The sequence below is a fragment of the Lampris incognitus genome, chromosome 9 (genome assembly GCF_029633865.1).
Source record: "Lampris incognitus isolate fLamInc1 chromosome 9, fLamInc1.hap2, whole genome shotgun sequence".
Lineage (NCBI taxonomy): Eukaryota > Metazoa > Chordata > Actinopteri > Lampriformes > Lampridae > Lampris > Lampris incognitus.
In genome coordinates this window covers 43,951,432-43,975,181 of record NC_079219.1, presented here as the reverse complement: position 1 = coordinate 43,975,181, position 23,750 = coordinate 43,951,432, and the positions used below count along the sequence as shown (strand labels likewise).

General features: G+C 43.2%; 1 protein-coding gene across 5 annotated transcripts in view; it reads right to left on the bottom strand.

Moving 5' to 3' along the window:
* rbfa (ribosome binding factor A) overlaps nucleotides 1-18,468 on the bottom strand; it is a 207,214-nt gene extending 188,746 nt beyond the window's left edge. For 3 of the 5 annotated variants that reach the window (XM_056285981.1, XM_056285984.1, XM_056285986.1), the window contains exons 1-2: nucleotides 17,384-17,692; nucleotides 8,399-8,429 (exon numbers count right to left, since the gene is read on the bottom strand). In XM_056285981.1, coding sequence (XP_056141956.1) covers nucleotides 8,399-8,429; nucleotides 17,384-17,616 — 264 coding nt within the window. In that variant the 5' untranslated portion in view covers nucleotides 17,617-17,692. Of the gene's footprint in view, nucleotides 1-8,398; nucleotides 8,430-17,383; nucleotides 17,693-17,935; nucleotides 18,020-18,160 lie in introns of those variants that run through there. The other 2 variants (XM_056285982.1, XM_056285983.1) reach the window with 2 other exon arrangements.
* Between the last annotated feature and the right edge of the window lie 5,282 nt (nucleotides 18,469-23,750).

Here is a 23,750-nt window from a genome sequence, read left to right as displayed (position 1 = left end):
AGCCAGCACTTTGTTTATGCTGTATAAGGATATTTTGAGATGACAACTAAATTCACAACTCGCACATTCATTCGAAGTCGGAGAGTGGTCTCGCCTTCTTGCCAATGGCAGGCACAGTCCTAAACATGTTCTGCATTTTCATGCTGGTCTGCGCGGACATGGCTATTAGTGCCTTTACGGAGGATGTTGCGAGGACAGGCTCCGATCAAGCCCGAGAGGCATTCATACTGGTAATGTAGCATCTGGAGGTCTCATGTTCCTTGGTGTTTTCTACCTTCATTATCTTGTTACCGATGACAAATGAATTGCTACGGTTTTTGGCATACTGGCGACAGACGGAGCAACTCATTATCGCAGTCTGTGCATTATACCCCAGCCAGCCTCTCGCAGTTCCTTTGTCGCCACTTTTCACTAAACTTTATTTTTTCCGGTTTGGTGGTGATGGTGGCTTCTTCCTCCTCTTCGGGGCATGGTTGTCTTTCTGATGATGGATTTTCGCCTTCTAAATATCGCCACGTAACTGGTGTTGCTCGCTAACGTTAGTTAAAAGAATAGAGTAGGCTAGTACCGAGGTTGACGGATGCTGCTGTCGTTGTTCCTCTCGAGTGTGTGTGTAATGTTACCCGCCTGTAGCATCTAGCAACATTCTAATGCACTTTGATAGATTAGTTTCTGTTATTGTTGTTGCTATGTTATTGTTCTAATGCACTTTGGTTGGTTAATTTCTTTTTTTTAAAATTTATTTCTGATTTTTCCCTTTTTTCTCCCAATTTAGTGGCCAATTGATCCCTATTTTAATTCAAACACCCACCCTCGTATTGCATGTGTTCGCCAACTGCATCTCTCCGGCCGGCAGTCTCGAAGGAGACGCCTCCCCACTTTCGTGACAAGGCAAATCCAAGCCGAATCACTGTTTTTCCGACACACACAGAGACGCATTCACATGACGAACACAAGCCGACTCCGCCCCCCTCCCGAAGACAGCGTTGCCAATGATTGCTGCTTCATCGAGTCCGGCCATAGTCGGATCTGACGAGACCGGGGCGCGAACCCCAGTCCCCAGTGGGCAACTGCATCGACACCAAGCCGATGCTTAGACCGCTACGCCACCGCGGACTTGGTTGGTTAATTTCTGTTATTGTTGTTATTATGTTATTGCTGTTGCTAAGGAGAGAGATGGGGGGGGGGTTAAGTGGTTGGATTTCACTTTTTTTGGAACACGCCATGTAGCGGGTAGGCTTCTGAGATTTACTCGCAAATCAGAAAATCTACTCGCATTTGGCGGGTGGTGACTGTTAATTTCGGACCCTGCTTACACTGTAACGTTACAGTGTTTAGCTGCTTGTGTTTGTGCTTAACTGCCACACATATATTTGCAGGAGTGGGAGAAATGTCGCACCACTGTTGATGTCCAGCGTGATGACGGAGACACTGGGAAACGTGAGTTTGTTTATGTGCTGCATGGCATGTACTTTTAAATGAGGAAATCACAACTTTCTTTTAAGGGCACAACGACCAGTTCAAAACAGGGCATGCAAACTGGCCGTGTGAGTAGTTAATTTTAGAAGGGGCATTACGGCCAAACTCCAGGGCATCCACGGCACTGGCCGTTTGGCCGTCGTATAATTCCTGCCCTGTTAGCAGGAAGGCGACCGGGCCCCCTCTCACGCTGAAAACGCTGATCATTCAGCTGGAAAAATCCAGGAACAGCATGACTGCTGAACTCACAGCCAAGATGAACGATTCATTCAGTTCTTGAATCCATTACCACAACCGTGGCCAAACACACCTCTACTATATCGGATATGGAAACTACCCTTTCGACTCACTCGGACAACAATGGAGCCTGGAGTAAGACGTAGTGCAGCTGCGGTCTAAAATGGCTTCGATAACAGAAGAGCAAACTATACTTCAGGCAGCTGTGGAGGATCTGATTTGTCATTCAAAGCGTCAGAACTTAAGAGTTATTGGTCTGCCCGATGGTATTGAAGGCAAGGATTCGAGAAAATTCATGGTAGATTTATTCAAGGAAGTGGTTGGGGGTGCGCTGCCGGAATCCGGCCCTGATCTTGACCGGGCTTATCGCAGTGCCTGATTGAAGCCTCGCCAAGGGTCTCGCCCTGTGATAGTGCGCTTTCATCGATACACAAAAAAAGGAGAGAGTGCTGCAGTGGGCAAAGGAACGCCGCAATATGGTCTATCAAGGACACAACATTAAATTTTATGAGGACTTCAGCGCTACAGTGGCGAGGAAGCGAGCCACTTTTAACGCGGTGATATCCTCACTCTTTCGGAAAGGCGTACGTTTCGGCATACTATAACCTGCACGGCTGCGCATCACCTTCAACGGCGTGGATCATTTCTGACTCCCCGGAGCAAGCTGAGCAGTTCTACCAAACATGCATACATATCTCATGTACGACTGAAAATAAGCGTCATGGCCACGGATTTACTTGACTTTAGGTGGGTCTTTATTTTATCTCTCCTTGCTGGTAAGACACGAATATAATATCTAAACAGCCTGAGGAAGTTAGTTCTATTTTGCTTCTTAGTTGAATATGAGCAGTAATTTAAGTCATGCACTGTTTGAATTACATGTTATATATGATAATGTTTTATTGTCCTTGCTTTATCATCTTCTCTATTGTTTTATATCACTGACGTTCTTGATCTGAGGCATTGCTTAAATTGCGCAGCCTTTGTGCTGCTTACAAGGGTTAAACCTATTTCTACTTCCATCTAGCCTGTACGGCCCATCCACGGCGTTAACTGTTTTCTCCACTGTTGCATTTCTGCATTGTTTCATAGGAAATTGTAAATGTAAAGGTGTGTGTATATGTGGGCTATTGAAATCCAACTGTAGCACCCTTAGTGGACTAATTTAATTTAATTCCTTTTATTTATTTTTTTAATTTCTCGATTTTTCTTCAAAAAGTTCCAGTTGATAATTGCTATTATTTTTAAGTGTTCTGCTACTTTTACTACGTGCAATTTAGCCAGAGTATATATCTAGTCTGATACAGATGTAGCCCTTGAGCTGTTTCATACCAACAAAAACTTGCACTGTTTTTTGTTTCTTCATTGATTTTTTTTCTCTTCTCTTCTGTATTTTGATTTTATTTTTTTCTCTCTTCTCTCTTTCCCAAAACATTATCAGTTCGGCTGGCCTGCTATATCTGTCTGCTCTTCAATTCTTGTTACAATATGTCTCTATTCAACCATTAAAAGTGTTCATATGGCGTATATTCTAGACCGTCAAGAGGCGAAATCCGCTGCATAGCAAATCGGGTAAACTTTACCTATGTAGTGGGGTGTTGCATTTTGTGTGCTGGTATAGGCCTAAATGAATGTGTACCCACCTCACAGCTTCTCACCCTTTCTCTCTAGCTAGCAGACAGAGTTGGTTAAATGGTGAACTGGAATAATAACACATTTATTTAAACTTAATCCACTAGTTAATTTCCATGAAAAAAAAGAAAAACGAAAAAGAAACCTTCACTATGTCTCTAAACACTTCGATACAGTATAAACTCAAATCAGATAAATCAATAAATGTGCACTTTATTTTCTCACACCAGTGGAGTTTCTTGGTAAGTTTTGAAGTGTCCCAGGGCAATAAAATTATCTTATTCTATTTTCAGTCTGAAATTGCTTCCTAAACTACTTTACTCTGCTATTGAGAAAAAGGTGAATTCAGCATAAGACTACGGTTCCAGAACGTAAGCCTGATGCCCTGATTACCTCTGAAAACCAGACTATTTGAATGTTAGTTCATCATGCATTCCGTTGCACGGTTCGTATAAAGTTCACAAATTTCCACTCATCCAAACCGTCAACAGTGTCTACTCCACTGGATGAAGAACGACGGCGTAGCACCTCACCGTACACCAAACAGTTGAAAACCTTGTTCCAAAGATGAATTCCTCCTTTCTTTTTTTTGTTGTTGGATTTCCCCCCGCTTTTTCTCCCCAATTGTATCCAGCCAAAAACCCCACTCTTCCAAGCAGTCCCGGTCGCTGCTCCACCCCGTCTGCCAGGCTGGGGAGGGCTGCAGACTACCATATGCTTCCCTCGATACACGTGGAGTCGACAGCCACTTCTTTTCACATGACAGTGAGGAGTTTTACCAGGGGGCTGTAGCATGCGGGAGGATCACGCTGTCCCCCCCCCCCCCAAACAGGCGCCCGACTGACCAGAGGAGGCGCTTGTGCAGCGACCAGGACACATACTCACATCCGGCTTCCCACCTGCAGACATGTCCAATTGTGTCTGTAGGGACGCCCGACCAAGCCTTAGGTAACACAGGGATTCAAATCGCCGATCCCCGTCTTGGTAGGTAATGGAATAGACTGCCATGCCGTCCGGACACCCCTGATGAATTCCTCCTTAAGCCCAGTGCAAAAGTGGCAGGGAATTCTCACAGGAGGGAGGTGGGAGAAAAGGGAGGGAGAAACATCCAAACTTGCCAAATAGATTCGCCGATGATGCCATTCCCAGTCCAGCACGGTCCATTCCCTTCAAACATGGCAGCCGTTGTCCATTTCCTTGTGTCTCAACAGCCTACCCAAACCCGCACAACTCCACTCTGCAGCCACCAATCAAACATAAACTTCTCATCCACACTCAAACTTTCACCGTCTTCCTTAGTTAGATGCCATGTTCTTCTTCTAGAACCTTACAAATGTTAAAGTAGGACTTCATTGAAGCTACCCACTCTTCTATGCATTCCCACTAAAGTATGAGCACTTTTTCTCTCTCTGTTTTTAAACCATTGCTGGTTTTTCTGTTCGAGGACTACATTTGCCAAGGAGAGTGCTTCCCTTTGGTCGCTTCTGGCCTATTCAAGGGGTGCTGTTTGCTCTCTCATATGAGCAGACTGTTCAGCAAACCTGGCTTGAAGATCTTCAAATTGCTGGTGTAACTCATCCATTTCTTCCACCATGCTAACGTAAACTGAAGACTGGGGCCCTGTCACACGACTGAAGCTAATTAGGCAAAAATCAAAACAAGAGTTGCTACAATGAAATTATGCAATATAGTTCATCCTGTTTGTGTATGCCAAAAATTATACTTGGGGTCAACTGTTCAAAGTAACGGGAAGTGCAAGAAGAGAGGCGAAGAAGAGAGTGCAGGCAAGGTGGAGTGTGTGGAGAAAAGTGTCAGGAGTGATTTACAAAGAAGGGTACATTACATTACATTACAGTCATTTAGCCGACGCTTTTATCCAAAGCGACTTACAATAAGTGCATTTAACGTAGGAAATCAGGAGAACTACTAGTCATCAGAGGTCATAAATGCATCTAAACAAGCATCTAAGAGCAAAACCAGTGCTAACGTAAAAGAGCAAGAAAGAGTTTGTTTTTTTAAATGAGTGAATACAATAAGTGCTAAGAACAAGTAACAGGGTAGTAGTTCTTAAAGAGGTGAGTTTTCAACCTGCGCCGAAAGATGGGCAGAGACTCCGCTGACCTGACATCAGTGGGAAGTTCATTCCACCACTGTGGGGCCAGGACAGAAAGGAGCTGTGACCAGGTCGATCGGCAGCAAGGGCCTCTGAGCGACGGGGCAACCAGGCATCCCAAGGCAGCAGAGCGAAGTGGTCGGGCAGGGGTGTACAGCTTGACCATGGCCTGGAGATAGGAAGGAGCTGTTCCTTTCACTGCCCTGTAGGCTAGCACCAGAGTCTTAAACTGGATGCAAGCAGCTACTGAGAGCCAGTGTAGGAACATGAGAAGGGGAGTTGTGTGGGAGAACTTAGGACGGTTGAACACCAGATGAGCTGCAGCTTTCTGAACAAGCTCCAGAGGTCTGATGGCCGACGCCGGGGTGCCAGCAAGGAGGGAGTTGCCGTAGTCCAGCTGGGAGATGGCCAGAGCCTGGATGAGCACCTGTGCCATCTCGTCAGTGAGGAATGGGCGAATCCTCCTGATGTTATAGAGGAGAAATCTGCAGGAGCGAGCAACCGATGCAACGTTTTGTGCAAACGACATTTGGTCGTCCAGGATCACACCCAGATTCCTCACAGTCCAAGTTGGCGTCACCACAGTGTTGTCAATGGTGATGGCCAGGTCTTGGTGTGGGCAACCTTTCCCCGGGAGGAACACCAGCTCTGTCTTGTCCAGATTGAGCTTCAGGTGGTGTGACGCTATCCACTCCGAGATGTCAGTCAAGCAAGCAGCAATGCGTGTCTCTACTTGTGTGTCAGACGGAGGAAAGGACAAGATCAGCTGGGTGTCATCAGCATAACAATGGTAAGAGAAGTCATGTGAGCGAATAACAGAACTCAGGAATGTTGTGTACAGGGAGAAAAGGAGAGGACCCAGAACCAAACCCTGTAAACACCTGTAGTAAGTCTGCGAGGCTCCGACACAGATCCCCTCCATGTCACCTGGTAGGAGCGACCCGTCAGGTAGGTTGCAAACATTGAGAGTGCAGAGCCTGTGACACTCAGCCCCTCAAGGGTAAGGAGGAGGATCTGGTGGTTCACTGTGTCGAACGCAGCTGACAGGTCCAGGAGTATCAGGACAGAAAAATACAATACTGGGTACCAGCAAGAGTTAAAGGGAAGGTTTACAAGATGGTAGTGAGACCAGCTACTATGTTTTTTTTAATTTATTTCTGATTTTTCCCTTTTTTCTCCCAATTTAGTGGCCAATCAATCCCTATTCTAATTCAAACACCAACCCTTGTACTGCATGCATTCACCAACTGCATCTCTCCAGCCGGCAGTCTCGAAGGAGCCACTGCTTTTTCCGACACACCCAGAGACGCATTCATGTGACGAACACAAGCCGAATCCGCTCCCCTCCCAAAGACAGCATTGCCAATTATTGCTGCTTCATCGAATCCGGCCATAGTCGGATCTGACAAGACCGAGACCAGCTACTATGTTCTATGGTTTGGAGACAGTGGCACTGACAAAAGACAGGAGGCAGAGCTTGAGGTGGCAGAGTTGAAGATGCTAAGATTTTCATTGGGAGTGACGAAGAAGGACAGGTTTAGGAATGAGTATATTAGAGGAACAGCTCAAGTTGGGCAGTATGGAGACAAAGCAAGAAAGGCAAGATTGCAATGGCTTGGACATGTGTGGAAGAGAGATGCTGGGTATATTGGGAGAAGGATGCTGAATATGGAGCTGCCAGGGAAGAGGAAAAGAGGAAGGCCAAAGAGGAGGTTTATGGATGTGGTGAGAGAGAACATGCAGGGGGCTGGTGTGACAGAGGAAGATGCAGAGGACAGAAAGAGATGGAAACGGATGATCCGCTGTGGCAACCCCTAATGGGAGCAGTCAAAAGTAGTAGTAGTAAGAGGAGGTTAGGGCCTGGTAAACTCACACCTGAGTTTCATCCCAGTGATTGAAACAGTCTCCAATTACCCCTTTAAATGAACTGATAACCCGAGAGGTTCACATACATTCTCCAAAAAATACATTACCAAGAGTAAATGTATATGTGTCATTTGAATCAAATGTATAATTTTACTCAAAAAATAAATGAAAAATACAATGTTTTTTTGTGTTATTTGTTTAATTGGGTTCTCTTTACCTAGATTTAGGACTTAGATGAAGATCTGATAACATTTTAGGTCAAAGTTATACAGATCAACAGACAATTCTAAAGGGCTCACAAACTTTTTAGTGCCACTCTGTGTGTTTCAAGTGATCACAGACCATTAATTTTTAGGATTCATTGTAGCCTTGTTGAGAAATTCTTTGTGTTGCTAATAGTTAATGGTTAATGTTATACATAGTTTATGAATGTGTGGTTAAGTAACTACTGAGGCAAAGTAACACAAATAACTCTTTTGTTAAGGAGATATACTCAACTGAAGCTTTATGGTGTATTTATGTACAAAGTACTTAAATGCAGTGCTTTTAGCAGAGATTTGGCAATAAAAGCTAGTAGTGGAGCAAAATGGGGGGGGGGGTTCCGAGACAGTCCAGGACTCACTAAGGTAGGGGGACCACTGAACAGCATTGTGAGGGTCCATGTTAGTACCAGGCAGACATAACTGGCAGCCTGTCCAGGGTGTCTCCCCGCCTGCCACCCAATGACTGCTGGAATAGGCTCCAGCATCCCCACGACCCTGAGAGCAGGATAAGCGGTTTGGATAACGGATGGATGGACGACACAACTGGAGCTGTTGAGGTGAGGGTGCATTTGGAGTTATGAGCAGTAGAATACTGTTGCTTGAGCTCTCGCTCAAGGCAATGGGGGCCACCTCTAAACATCTCCTGGCCACCCCACATATGAAGGTCTAGCAGAAACACTGTGTTTTCATGAAATTGGCCCTTGTTAAGTTGTGCTTTAAATGCATATGCTCTTGCAGGGAGGAGGGAAGTCATGAAAACACCGAAGCTGACCCTGCTAAAGGTTTAATGTGCAGTGTTGTGACTCACCTGTTGTGGAGAATTGTACCAACTTTTCTTCCTATAGAAAGAACACATTGTATTAGTTTTTGTGTTAGATAGCAAACTGTAACACTAACCAGACAGAACATTTAAAAACAGTCAAGTTTAACAACCATTCTTAAACATTCGTTGCTTTGGAGCTGCTTTGCATCAGTCCCACCCACTTCAAATCAGTGGGTAATATGAATAAGAGAAAACCATTTTATCTGGTGTCAAGAGCCAGTGATGGCTTAACCTCCAGGATCACAATGTTTCCCCCTTCAGTGTAGTTCAAGACGAGATCTTTATTATTCATTAATACACCTCATCGGATCAGTTTTTCAGCCATGTGCATAGATTTAACAAATGAGTCAGTTTTATGTGTGTGTGTGTGTGTGTGTGTGTGTACATATCATACTATGCAGTTTCTTTTAATAACAGTGTGATGCTCAAAACATCAAACTAAACTCATATAGCTGTAGTAGTACAGTATTTCTCAATTATAAAATATATTCAGCGTAACAAAGCCACCACCCCATGCACCCACCACAAGCGGGGATGAGCACTGGGGTAGGGTGCAATGCAGGCCGGGCGGCAGACAAAGGTGGGGACCGGGGCATGCCAACTTCCGGCATTGCAGCTTGGTCCTCAGGATGTGGAATGTCACCTCTCTGGCAGGGAAGGAGCCTGAGCTGGTGTGGGAGGTGGATCGGTACCAATTAGATAAAGGTGGGCTCATCTCCACACATAGCATGAGCTCTGGCACCAAATTCCTGGAGAGGGATTGGACTCTGTTTTAACTAATAAAACACTAATTATTGTATTGTTCTTGTCCATACTGAATACATCATTCAAACATTTACAGTGTAGGTTGGAAAAAATGTGTGAACCCCTAAACTAATTACTTCAAAAGCTAATTGGAGATAGGAGTTAGGAAAATGAGTCCAATCAAAGAAATGAGATTGGAGGTGTGTGTTAGGGCTACTTTGACTTATAAAAAAACAGTCAAACATTTTGAGTTTGCAATTCCCAAAAAAAATCAGCTGATGTGAACCATTTCTCGCAAAAAATAGGTTTCAAAAGATGTACACTCAAGAACTGTTGATTTGCATAAAGCAGGAAAGGGTTACAAAGTAATCTCAAAGAGTTGAGATATTCATCAGTCCACAGTTAGACAAGTTGTCTATAAATGGAGACTCAAAATGCAAATCAATAGCTCCGATGGTGACGGGTGCGGCCGGACATCGGAGCACAGTAGAGCCACGCATATCAATAGCTCCGATAACGACGGGCATGGCCATAACATCGGTACACAAAAGAGCCACGCATATCTATGGCTCTGTTAGCGACGGGCGTTGGTAAACATCTGATCACAAAGAGCCACGCATATCAATAGCTCTGACAACGACTCCTAGAGGATAAATACTGAGTCTCATCACCAGCCAGTCAGACTAGCTTGGTCTAGTCAGAAAGGCACGAACTGAGGAAGCCTCTTGGATGAGAGGCGAAATGTCTTCACGGATATATACCAAGTCCAGTTGCACTTGATTCAACTCCTTTGAATAACCATGACCTGGATGAATGAGAACATTCACAGACATAAATGGAGACAATTTAGTTCTGTGGCGACACACCCTAGAAGTGGGTGCCCAGCCAAAATAACTCCAAATTCACAACACAGAATGCTCAACGAGGTAAAAAAGAAAAACTAACAGCTAAAGGGCAGCATGGTGGCCCAGTGGTTAGCACTCAAAGAAGGTTGAATCAGTTCATCTGGATACAATGTTTATTGACAGATATGTTTCATCACTTATCTAAGTGACATCTTCAGTCTAAACTGACTGCAGGTATCCCCCTTATCAACAATACAGTACAATACAGTGCCTAACGACCGAAACCAACATGCAAATATGGTTGTGACCATTAACTAGAGTTACAATGGCCATGTTTACTACTCACAAAGGATTAGTGAATAGTTGCAATCACAGCATTGTAAGATGGCGACAGGTGTAACTCTTATGCCCCTTTTCCACTACACGGTACCGGCTCACCTCAGCTCGACTTTTTCGTTTTCCATTACTGGAAAGTACTGGCATTTTGGTAACTGTTACCACTTTTCTAGTACCACCTTTGTCAAAGTTCCAAAAAAACTGTAGCGTTTGCCAAAATCAATGCAGACCAGTTACACTGAGGGGACACTGTTACAGTAAAAGTAAACAACACTCTGCGAGTCGAGTCGAGTCAAGCCGGTCCCATTTAGTGGAAAAGGGGCATTAGGGGAGTCAAAGGGGCAATCTATATTAAGAGGGAACAACCATCCCTGAACTGGTGGGGGACTAAGAGAACATCTGTTGCCATCTTACAATGCTATGATTGCAACTATTCTCCAATCCTCTGTAAATAGTACATATAGCCACATCGAAACTCTAGTTAATGGGCACACCCATATTTGCATATGAAACAGGTCGGTGGTTTTGGTCATTATCTATCTGTCACCATTTTACAATGCTGTGACTGCAACATTTCCTAATCCTCTGTGAATAGTAAACATGGCCTTTGAAACTCTGGTTGAGGGTCACACCTATATTTGCATATGAAATAGGTCGTTGAGGCCGGGGTTAGGCACTGTATTGTTTATAAGGGTGGGGATACCTGCAGTCAGTTTAGACTGAAGATGTCACTTAGTTGAGTGATGTAATGTATCTGTCAATAAACATTATATCCAGATGAACCGATTCAACCTTCTTTGATTTTCTTACCTGGATTATTGAGCATGCATCAAGACAGTTGTTAGCACTGTTGCCTCACATCAAGAAGGTCATGTGTTCGAACCCCAGGCTATCCCAGGTCTTTTCTGTTAAGAGGGAAGCTGGCAGAAACCCACCCTATGTCTGGCAGAAACCCACCCTATGTCTGCGTGGGTTTCTGCCAGGTGTCCCGGTTTCCTCCCACCACCACCATTACCATGTTAGGATTAATTTTCCTGTCTGTGCCCACTGACCAAGGTAATAGGAAAGAAGAACTGGAGTTGGTCTTCGGGCGCTGCACTGCAGCTGCCCTCTGTAGGATGGGTTGAACAGGCATGGTGTCCAAGGAAGAATGCCACAGAGGAAGCTGCTGCTCTCTAAAAAAAACATTGCTGCATGCCCAAAGTTTGCCAAAGACCACCTTGACACTCCACAACACTACTGGGAAAATGTTTTGTGGACTGATGAAACTAAGGTTGAATTGATCAGTAAAATTTGTTGAATTGTTCGGCACCACGTATGCCATAAAAAAGGCACCGCATACCAACATGAAAACATCATCTCCACAGTGAAGTATGGTAGAGGCAGCATCATGATTTGGGGCTGTTTTGCTGCCTTGAGGCATGGACAACTTGCCACCATCGAGGTGAAAATGAATTCCCAAGTTTATCAAGGTATCCCACAGGATAATGTCATGCTGGCTGTCCACCAACTGAAGCTCAGTAGAAGTTGGGTGATACAGTAGGACAATGACCTTAAACATCAAAGTAAATCTACTACAGAATGGTTAAAAAAAAAAGTCTGCCTTTTGAAGAGGCCCAGTCAGAGCTCAGACCATAACCCAACAGAATGCCGTAGAATAACCTAAGACATCCTAAGAAAATGGCTGAGCTGAAACAGTTATGTAAAGAAGAAGGGTCCAAAATTCCTCCTGAACGTTGTGCAGGTCTGATCTGCAATAACCAGAAGTGCTTGTTTGAGGTTATTGCTGCCAAAAGGGATCCAACAAATAATTAAATCCAAGGGTTCACTTTTTCCACCAGCACTGCTACTTCTTTTGGCTTTTTCCCTGTTTCTCAGGGGTCGCCACAGCGGATTTTGTAGTTTCCATCGGTACCGCGTGAGGGCAAAGCACAAATGGCAGCCGTTGTTAACCTGGGCCTTGACTGATCCAGTATGGTCTTGTAAATCCGCATAATCCATCCAGCCATCCATTATCTGAACCGCTTATCCTGCTCTCAGGGTTGCTGGAGCTTATTCCAGCAGTCATTGGGCGGCAGGCGGGGAGACACCCTGGACAGGCCGCCAGGCCATCACAGGGCACACACACGCGCGCGCACACACACACACATTCATACCTAGGGACAATTTAGTATGGCCAATTCATCTAACTTACATGTCTTTGGACTGTGAGAGGAAACCGGAGCCCCCAGACAGACACGGGGAGAACATGCAAACTCCACACAGAAGATGACCCACCAAGGTTGGACTACTCCGGGGCTCGAACTAAGGACCTTCTTGCTGTGAGGCAACCGCGCTAACTACTGCGCCACCATGCCACCCATAAATCCCCATAATGATTTGGCAAAATTTAAAATCGGATGCCCTTCCTGACACAACCACTAACCCTATGGACGGGGGCACAGGTAAGGCACTGGATGGAATCCCATACTCATGGACTTGCCCCCATGCCTGTCACCACTTTTTTCCACCAGCACTGTGAATGTTTAATGGGTGTGTTCAACAAAGACATGAAAGATTATAATTGTTTGTGTGTCATCAGGACAGAGGAAGGAAGACAAAGAGACTTGGTAGTGGAATGAGGAAGCACAGGAAAGTATACAGAGGAAGAGGTTGTCTGTTTTCAACTGAGGCTGAATCTCCGGTCGTTCCTGTGATAAGGGAACGACCATCCCTGAACGGGGGGGATAAGAGTACATCTGTCGCCATCTTACAATGCTGTGATTGCAATTATTCCCCAATCCTCTGGCCATTGTAACTGTAGTTAATGTTCACGGCAATTTGCATATGATACCGATCATTGTTTTTGGTCATTATGTAACTGCTGTTTATAAGGTTGGGGGATACCTGCAGTCAGTTGAGATGGATGAAGTCACTTATATAAGTGATGAAATGTTTCTCCCAGCTTTGTGTCCAGATGAACTGATTCAACTTTCTGAGACAATCAAAACTGGATGTGTTGCATATCTCGGCAACAATCAGCCCTATTAACATGTAACTTGGCTCAGTAGTTTCCAATGTTCCACTGAGGCTCTCTGAAAATTTTGGTGCCAATCAGCCATTAAGTGGCACCTTTTAACAAAATTGCAAAATATGCAAAACATACTTTTTTCAACTCCTCCTGGCATTTAAATCCGATCTGCACAAAACGTTGCACCTATGGACAAAGTTATTAAAATAATTTTGATAATCCAAAAAAAAATGATTAAGTTATAAAAGAACACATTCCTCTAGGTTGTAGTCAAAACAGGAAATGTTGCATATCTCGGCAACAATCAGTCTTATGAACAGGAAATTTGGCTCAGCAGTTTCCCATGTCTCACCAAGAGCTCAAAATGTGGCTTCAACCGGCCGCTACGTGGCGCTTTTTTACAAAATTATACCAGAAAGTTGAATCAGTTCATCGGGACATAACGTTTATTGGGAGAAACGTTTCATCAATCATCCAAGAGGTCCCTTGGATGTGTGACGATGATGATGGGGGAGACACATGATTTGGTAAGAACTCAGTCAGACATTCCGCTGTTCTTGGTTGAGATGGACGGCATAGCGGTGCAACACGTGTTTTACGACTTAATTAAAGGCATTAATTGTTAAGGATTCTGTTGTTCTACAGTATTGTTGTTTGTGTTGTTATTTGTTAATAAAAACATTTTCTAAACAGTTTGGAGTATTTGATGCATGTCTGTAATCCTGAGGGATTTGGTTGGTTGAATGAGAGCCTATCTATGCACTTAATATTCATTCATTCATTCATTCATCTTCAGCCGCTTCTCCGGGGTAGGGTCGCGGTGGCCGCAAGCTAAGTAGGGCACTCCAGACATCCCTCTCCCCAGCAACGCCCTCCAGCTCCTCCTGGGGGATTCCAAGGCGTTCCCAGGCCAGATTGGACATGTAGTCCCTCCAGCGAGTTCTGGGTCTACCCCGGGGTCTCCACCCAATTGGCCGTGCCTGGTAAACCTCCAAAGCAAGGCATCCTAATCAGATGCCCGAAACACATCAACTGGCTCCTTTCGAAGCGAAGGAGCAGTGGCTCTACTCCGAGCTCCCTCCGGATGTCTGAGCTCCTCACCCTATCTCTAAGGCTGAGCCCAGACACCCTACGGAGGAAACTCATTTCAGCCCCTTGTAGCCGCGATCTCACCCTTTTGGTCACTACCCAAAGCTCATGACCATAGGTGAGGGTCGGAACAAAGACTGACTGGTAAATTCAGAGCTTTGTCTTCTGGCTCAGCCCCCTCTTCACCACAATGGTCCGGTACAACATTTGTATTACTGCTGATGCTGCACCATTCTGCCTGTCAATCTCCCGCTCCATCCTACCTTCACTCGTGAACAAGACCCCGACATACTTGAACTCCTTCACTTGAGGCAACAACTCATCCCCAACCCGGAAGGAGCAATCCACTGATGTAATGCACTTCTTGTGACATAATAAAAGCTTGTGACATGTCTTTCTTATCATGGATAAACAATAGACCTACGTAATAGGCTCTGAATAACAGACAATCCCCGACAAAGTGCTGTGAAACAGAAGGCAGAAACCGCATACTAGCTCTGACATATTTAATATTTGCGATTAATATTTATAAGATTGAAATTTAATTATAATTTATTGTCATTTCTTGGTACTCGCAGTCTGTCCACTGCATTTAACCTTCCTGTACACTGGCAGCAGTGTGCAGCAGCAGTGCAGCGCGAGGACCAAGTCCAGCTCTAGATGTCAGTCAGCTCTTAGCTTGAGTCTATAACTTTTTATAAGCTCAACCTAACAAGAGTCAGAAATACAAAACACCCATATTTCTGTTATAACAATACTTTTAACGATAGCCGTAACAGCAGGCTGAACAGTTTAATACTCTGAAATTTTTCTGACAAATAAATTACAAATCACTCAGAAATATAATTGTTATTTTTACAAATTATCGACACAGTAAAGAACGAAAAAAGAATGAACAAAATGCAATAAACAGAACAAGGTAGCGGATTTATGATAGCAGCACAATATCAAAAAGAAACCGATCACTGGTTTTGGGGATTATGCCACTGTATTGTTTACAAGGGTGGGGATACCTGCAGTCAGTTGACATTGAAAAGGTCACTTATGCCCCTTTTCCACTACATGGTTCTGGCTCGGCTCGGCTCAACTCAACTCGACTCGACTGGCAGAGTGTTGTTTTCCATTACCGTAACAGTACCCCCTCAGTGTAGTTGGTCTGCATTGATTTTGGTACCTCGGACATTGATTTTTGGAATCTTGACAAAGGTGGTACTAGAAAAGTGGTAACAGTTACCAAAATGCCGATACTTTCCAGTAATGAAAACAAAAAAGTAGAGTCGAGTTGAGCCGGTACTATGTAGTGGAAAAGGGGCATTAGATGAGTGATGAAATGTATCTGCCAATAAACGTTGTGTCCAAATGAACTGATTCAACCTTCTGTGATTTTTTTTTACCTGGATTATTGAGCATGCACTAAACAAATCTGTACCCATGGGGGTCCTATTTCTCTTAATGAAATAAAGCAAAGCCCAAAGTATTACAGAGCTATTAATGTTGCTATCATTTCTAAAACTCCTCTTAAAGCCAGGAGTATTAAACTTTGTTTTGGAGATGTGCCTGTTTTCTGGTTCTTTCTCTTCATTGATAACATTTACAGCTGCTGGCAGATAGCAATTATGTCACTTCTGTCCCCACAGATAATGTCATATATGTTAGGGTAAATATATCATGTTAGGGTTAATACTCCTGTCTGTGCCCATGAGCAAGGTAATGGAAAGAAGAAGTGGAGTTTGTCCCCGGGTGCCACAGCTGCCCACTGCTGCTATACAATAGGACGGGTTAAATGCAGAGAACACATTCATTGTAAGAACACAATGACAAATTCAGTGGCTTCCATGTGACTTTTGGTCCCCAGGAATGAGATCTCCACACCTGAGGTTTCACAGTGACTTCCTTTGTCCGCCATATTGACTGCAGCCAGTTGTCTCTCACTAAATCAGCTTTTAACACTGAGAGGAAGCCCTCATCAATAAATAATTTGAACCATTACAGACATAATCTACAGCTGCCCCTTAGTACCTAATCCCACTAGCCTCTTTCAATTAAAAAGAGTGCTCATATTTCTACGATCTGCAAACAATTCTGGAATATGTTATTTATGCATGGATTTTTTGAATGGGCCTACCTTACGCAGGCCCAGGGGCCCAAGGAGTGTGGGGGGGGGGGGCTACACCAGACTGCAGAGGTGTAAAAACCAGGTCCAGAAAGTAAAAGTCCAAAACCATGTATTTGCTCCATGCACTACACCAGCAGATTCTAGTCAACAGCACTCCTCAACTAGGTAGGGAAAACTAGTTAATGAAATCAGCTGGTTTAGTAACATGGTTGGAACAAATACATGTTTTGGACATTTACTTTCTGGACCTGGTTTTTACACCTCTGCACCAGAGCCCCTGCGTGAAGTCACAGTTATCACCTCTTGTTGTAGGACTCAAGTCGTTTGTGTCAATAACAGCTTGCTGTCATATGTTGTTAGTATTAAAGGGGGCTTTAAAGGAGCTTATATTTGCGGCTGACAGATGCGCATTTTGTTAATATGCCGTTAGCTTTAATTGGCTGGGAAGGCTTTTAGGTTTTGGTGCCCAGTGGCCCAATGACATCTGTCAATGGTTTTCGTTGCAATATTTGTGAATATGAATTGTATATTCATATTCAATATATAAATTGTTCTTATATCTTGTATTTTAGTATTGTAGAGACGCTATCTTCAATTTTGTATTAGTACAGGACAGAGAAACGACATCATGGAAAAAGATTTCCATATCATGTCAATTCTCAGTGTGCTATATGATCAACCCTTCAGGTCAAATTCCTACGTTTCCTTCTCATGGTCAGAGATCCTTTTAAATTATAACTGAATAGCTAACTTTCAATATGCAGCCAACTAAAAACGAAAATATTACCCTAAACAACGAGAAGATAGCATGTTTTGTCCACGTTACTTACTTAGACGTATTGAGGAACTTCTTAAGAAGGTTTTTAGCTCTGTAGACCATTGATGTGTGAATTGATCTTCCAGGAATGTCGGCGGTCAGGAGCATGGATCTCCCCAAAGCCGAGGGGTTGCAAGCTCTATCTCCGGAGTCCAAGTTGTTCCATCGCCCAAGTATGACGCTTCCGCATTTGTTTTTAACGTGCAGCTGGCGAAGCAATTCACTTTCACTGAACCAACGAAACATTACCTCAAATATTTACACACATCGAAGTCACAAATTTAATACCAAATGCACGCGTCGTTACGAAACCTTACATGTGCGTGTTGTCTTGTTTACCACAATCAACCAGTAATGTCTGAATTACGTAGTCCTAGGCAATCGATAGCAGAGAGACGTCAGGGGAATGATTGGCAAGACCGACGTAACAAATTAGTCTTGACGCGCAACACCCAACGATGTAATTTCGCGTACAGGCGATTCGTTTTGACCAATAAAAGCCAGAACACAAAGATTTTCAAATTATTGTACATATGAATGAAATACTGGCCAAAGCGATTCTTACCACTCCCTTTGTAATTCTTTCGCAGGTTTGTGACAGAGACGAGACTGTCAGATCAAGAGCCTTCTGCAGCATGTCAAACTTGAGCTGTTCAAGGAGTATTTCATGTAATTAGATTTGCTTCAAAAGTGGATTCACATTAATTGTAACTGAAGGACAGCAATCGTGACTGAACAAAAATATTTGAAAGAGTATAACTGCGATCGTATTCAAAGTATTGTAACTCACGGCAAATGTTTTGCGAGTGAATATCTTGATTCCGTCCATCCATCCATTATCCAAACCGCTTATCCTGCTCTCAGGGTCGCGGGGTGCTGGAGCCTATCCCAGCAGTCACTAGGCGGCAGGCGAGGAAGCACCCTGGACAGGCAGCCAGACCATCACAGGGCCACGTATGTGATTATTTTCTTTTATCAAACCCACTCCAAGGGCGTAGAATTTGGTAGGTGTGGCGTTTTCGTACGTCTGGCTTAATCTGATTTATCAGATAAGACACTCGGACACTTTCATACGTGTGCAACAGTGGACAACCTTATTGTTCGTCAGACCCACCTGTCAAAACCCGAACTGCAGGCATGCGCTGATTTGCATTCAAAAACTGAAAACGTTAAAGTAACATCGCCCCTCTAAATTAAAGGATATCCCATTTTAATTCCCAGAACTATGTCTTAAATCATAAATTCCATTCAAAACATTTTTGTCTTTTTTTCAAAATAAAAATAAACATGTGTGAGTCAAATATGTGTTTCTATATGAACGCATAATTAACTGTTACTGATGCCCGGATCAGACTACACGATGTTTTTTGTCTTTCACGATGGCACCATGGCAGACTACTGCTATAAATTCGTGTCCTGTCTTGGCCGCCAGACTGGACACACTAGAATTTTTTTTTCCTCCATTTTCGTCCCAATTGTACTTTTTTTTTAATATATATTTTTATTGAACATTGTTCATATTCATGTACAGATTCTTGAAGAAAGTTAATTATAAAACAAACATGGCAAATATACATTCCATCCAAAAATACATAGATATATCCAAAGTGCCAAAGGGAACAGTATGTAAACATTTCTATACAGTCACATGACAAAAATACGGTAATGTATTATGAAAATAAGGGTACAAACAATAATAAATTAAATACATGACATACACGAATTGAAAATAATAAAACATAGTCCATCATACAAGGGGGAATTAATAAGAATATCAGTCTTCTAATTCAGTGGGAAAATGTTTTAACACCTCATAAATCTTTAGAGCTTTTGTATCGGTCATTAGTTTTAAAGATTTCAAGTATAATCTAAATTCATTTAAAAAAACAACAAATTTGGGGGATGACTTAAAGTATCTATTTTTATGAATAAAGAATTTGGCTAAGCAGAGGATTACATTACAACAGAGTTCATCGTTTTTGTTTTGCAAAATCATACCAAATGTTATATTATCTCTAGAAATCGAAGTTGGAAAGGACAAAATCCTTTGCTTTATCCATTTGTGAACGTCAAGCCAGAACACAAGTACCACACCACATGAGAAAAATACATGGTCCGTAGTTTCTATGTCATTTTCACAAAATGAACATATATTATCGTCAAAACCAAACCGTGATCTAAGTAGTTCTTTGGAGGGATATATGTTATTCATAATTTTGAAGTGTGTTTCCTTCGCTTTGGGGGGGATAGGAAATGTTACATACATTGTTCTCAATTTAATAATTGAGTTTTTATCAAATTTGTGTAAAATGTCATTTTTGTTTTGTCTTTCAGGGAATAAGTTTTCAGTGAGACAGTTTCTAATAAAATGATTATCACATTTTTTGTCCAAGATTAAAAACCCTTGAATTGACAGTGGGGCCAATCGTGGCTGTATAGGTTGGAGAGTCATTATATTTGTTATCAGAGATACAAATTCTTTGGAGAGTGCTTTATGTAATTTAGTAAAGTCTGATTTGGAAGGCTTGAAAGTATGTTTTGTCTGGAATTGTTCATAATTTAATAAATTACCACTAGGATCCATTAAATCAACTATTGACCATATATTTTCCTCATACCAATCTTTAAAGAATAAAGACTTGTTCCGATATGATATACACTGCTCAAAAAAATAAAGGGAACACCTAAAAACACAATATAGACCTTGATGAATGAAATATTTCAGCTGAAAATCTTTATTTATTAGACAGAGGAATGTGTTTAGAGCAAAATAACCTAAGAATGATCAATGGAAATCAAAATCATTAGCCCATTACGGTCTGGATTCAGAATCATATTCAAAATCAAAGTGGAAAATGAGAACATAGGCTGATCCAACTTCTGTGGAAATTCTTCAAGACGATTCAAAATGAGGCTCAGTAGTGTGTGTGGCCTCCACGTGCTTGTATGCACTCCCTACAACGTCTGGGCATGCTCCTGATGAGACGACGGATGGTCTCCTGAGGGATCTCCTCCCAGACCTGGATCAGGGCCTCGGTCAACTCCTGGACAGTCTGTGGTGCGACATCGCGTTGGCGGATGGTACGAGACATTATGTCCCAGAGGTGCTCGATTGGATTCAGGTCTGGGGAACGTGCAGGCCAGTCCATAGCATCAATGCCTTTGACATACAGGAACTGCTGACACACTCTGGCCACATGAGGACGAGCATTGTCATGCATGAGCAGGAACCCAGGGCCCACTGCACCAGCATATGGTCTGACAATGGGTCTGAGGATCTCATCCCGGTACCTAATGGCAGTCATGGTACCTCTGGCTAGCACGTAGAGGTCTGTGCGGCCCTCCAAGGATATGCGTCCCCAGACCATCACTGACCCACTGCCAAACCGGTCATGCTGGAGGATGTTGCAGGCAGCAGAACGTTCTCCACAGCGTCTCCAGACTCTCTCACGTCTGTCACGTGTTCAGTGTGAACCTGCTCTCATCTGTGAAGAGCACAGGGCGCCAATGGCGAATCTGCCAACCAAGATGTTCTCTGGCAAAGGTCAATCGGGCTGCACGGTGTTGGGCTGTGAGGACAGGCCCCAGTTGTGGACGTCGGGCCCTCATACCATCCTCATGCATTCTGTTTCTCACTGTTTGAGCAGAAACCTGCACATTAGTGGCCTGTTGAAGGTCGTTTTGTAGGGCTCCGGCAGTGCTCCTCCTGTTCCTCCTTGCACAAAGGACCAGATAGCGGTCCTGCTGCGGGGTTGTTGTCCTCCTGCGGCCCCCTCCACGTCTCCTGGTGTACTGGCCTGTCTCCTGGTACCTCCTCCATGCTCTGGACACTGTGCTGGGAGACACATCAAATCTTCTTGCCACAACACGCATTGATGTGCCATCCTGGATGAGCTGCACTACCTGAGCAACTTCTGTAGGTTGCAGATACCGCCTCATGCCACCTCTAGTGGTGAGGGCACTAGCAAAATGAAAAACTAACCAAAGATCGGCCAGAAAAGATGAGGACAGGCAAATGGTCTGTGGCCACCACCTGCAAATCCATTCCTTTTATAGGGGTTGTCTTGCAAATTGTCTAATTTCCACCTGGTGGAAATTAGACAATTTATCAACAGGTGAAATTGATTCACAAATCAGTGTTGCTTCCTAACTGGACAGGTTGATATCTCAAAAGTGTGATTGACTTGGAGCTACATTGCATTGCTTATGTGTTCCCTTTATTTTTTTGAGCAGTGTATATCTATTATTCCAAAGTACAGTGATGTGGGGTGAAAAGTTATGTACATATAACATTCTCCAATACAACAGTATCTGTTTATGGATCTCTGATAATGAAACAGGAAGTTTATCAATGTTATAGTCAGATCTGAGTAGAAATTTCAATCCTCCAATTTTATTGAATAAGTGATTTGGAATACAGTACCAGAAGGAGTTACTATGTTTGATCCAAGATTTTAGCCATTTTATTTTTAAAGTTCCATTAAGGCAATCAAAATCAATAACTTTTAGTCCTCCATCCTTTACTTCTTTAACCATATGGCTTTTCTTTATATAGTGTGGTCTGTTTCGCCAAATGAAATTTAAATTAATCTGATTGATTGATTTGATTCAATTTTTTGGAATGACGTGAATATAGGCTGGGTAAATACACCTTGATAAGTATTCCATCTTAGTTAAATAAATTCTGCCAAGAATCGATAGGTCTCTTTGGAGCCAGATGTTTAGCTTTGATTTACATTCCTTTAACTTATTTTCTACATTCAAAGACTGGCTTTTTGGTCTTTTGAAAGGAAGATTCCCAGGTATTTGATTTCTGATTTCATAGGAATATTACAGATTTCTTTTAGTGGGGTGTCATGTACAGCCAATAGTTCACATGTTTTTAAATTCAGTGTTAATCCTGAAGCTTTAGAGAATTTTTCAACTTTTTCAATAGTTGTTGGAATTTGGTGTCTATCTTTTAAGAAAATTGTCGTGTCATCTGCTAGTTGGCTGATGATAATATCTGTACCTAATACATTTAGTTGTTTAATGTCATCGCAATTTTTGAGGTAAATTGCTGACATTTCTGTAACTAGGATGAATAAATATGTTATGGCTCGCTCACCCCGCGCCGTGGCCCGCCCACCCCGCGCCGGCAGCCAATCGGCTCGTCAGGGCCGGGCTTAGTCATCAGGGCTGGGCTTAAATTTGGTGGCCTCCCACGTGCCCGTTGTCAGTTCGTGTTGTAACCTCCCCGCACCCGCAGTAGCGGCTACTCTCCTCCCACGGTCCTTTTCTCTACGAACTCATCCCAGCCCTTGGTTCATGTTTTTCCCTTGCAAAGTTTCCCCGTGGAAGTATCCTGCCGTGTTCCCGTTTGGATTACCCGCGAGTTTGTTTCCCCCTTGGACTTTCCGTTTTTTCCTTGTCGCTCATTGCCTTCCGATGTTTAACTATTTGTACGCGTAAGGAATAAAGTACGCCAGTTTTCGGCTAACCCCATCTCTGTCTGGTGTCGTGCGCTTGGGGTCTTCCACAAACCCCCAACAAAATATGGAGAAACCGGACAACCCTGAGTAATCCCTACATTAACCTTAAAACTGGGGGTAGTGCCAGCAGGTAGTATGACACAGCTGGTAATATTCTGATACAGTCCACTGACAAAATTCCTAAAATTAACTCCAAATCCAAAAATGTTCAAGTACCAAAATGATAAATGGATGCTCCACAGAGTCAAACGCTTTATAAAAATATAAAAACATCATCTTCAATTTGGTTTCTGTATTCAGTAATGTCCATTACCAGCCTTATATTGTTGTGGATTGATCTTCCTTTTAGAAACCTGATTGTGTTTCAGCAATAAGATTCGAGCCCCAATTGTACTTGGCCAATAACTCCACTCTTACCCACATCCGGCTTCACCACCCACAGGCAGAGATGCATCTGGCTGCAGACAAGATGGCGGACCTCCGCAAGAGGCACCTCCGCAGTTGACAGGACCGTCACGTGACCTCCGCGGTTGACAGAAAACCGGACGTTGGTCTTCTTCGTGTTGTTTTTAAGATTGCAATCCGCCATAAAACGGAAAGAAGAAGTAGAAGTTACTGCGACAGCGGTAAGAAGATACTTTAAAACAGGGGTCGGGAACCTTTTTGACTGGGAGAGCCATAAAAGCCAAATATTTCTAAATATATTTCATTGAGAGCCATATAGTGTTTTTAACGTATAATAAATTAAATATGTCTTACTTTTAATGCGACTTCTGGTGCTGCATGGTTTTGCTGATGGCCTTGTAGTCTGGTTCATACGTGTTGAGGTTGAGCTTCATGCAGGCGTTGAGGCTTCCATCAGTTAAACGTGAGCGTAGGTTGGTCTTAATGTTCCTCATATGCGAGAAA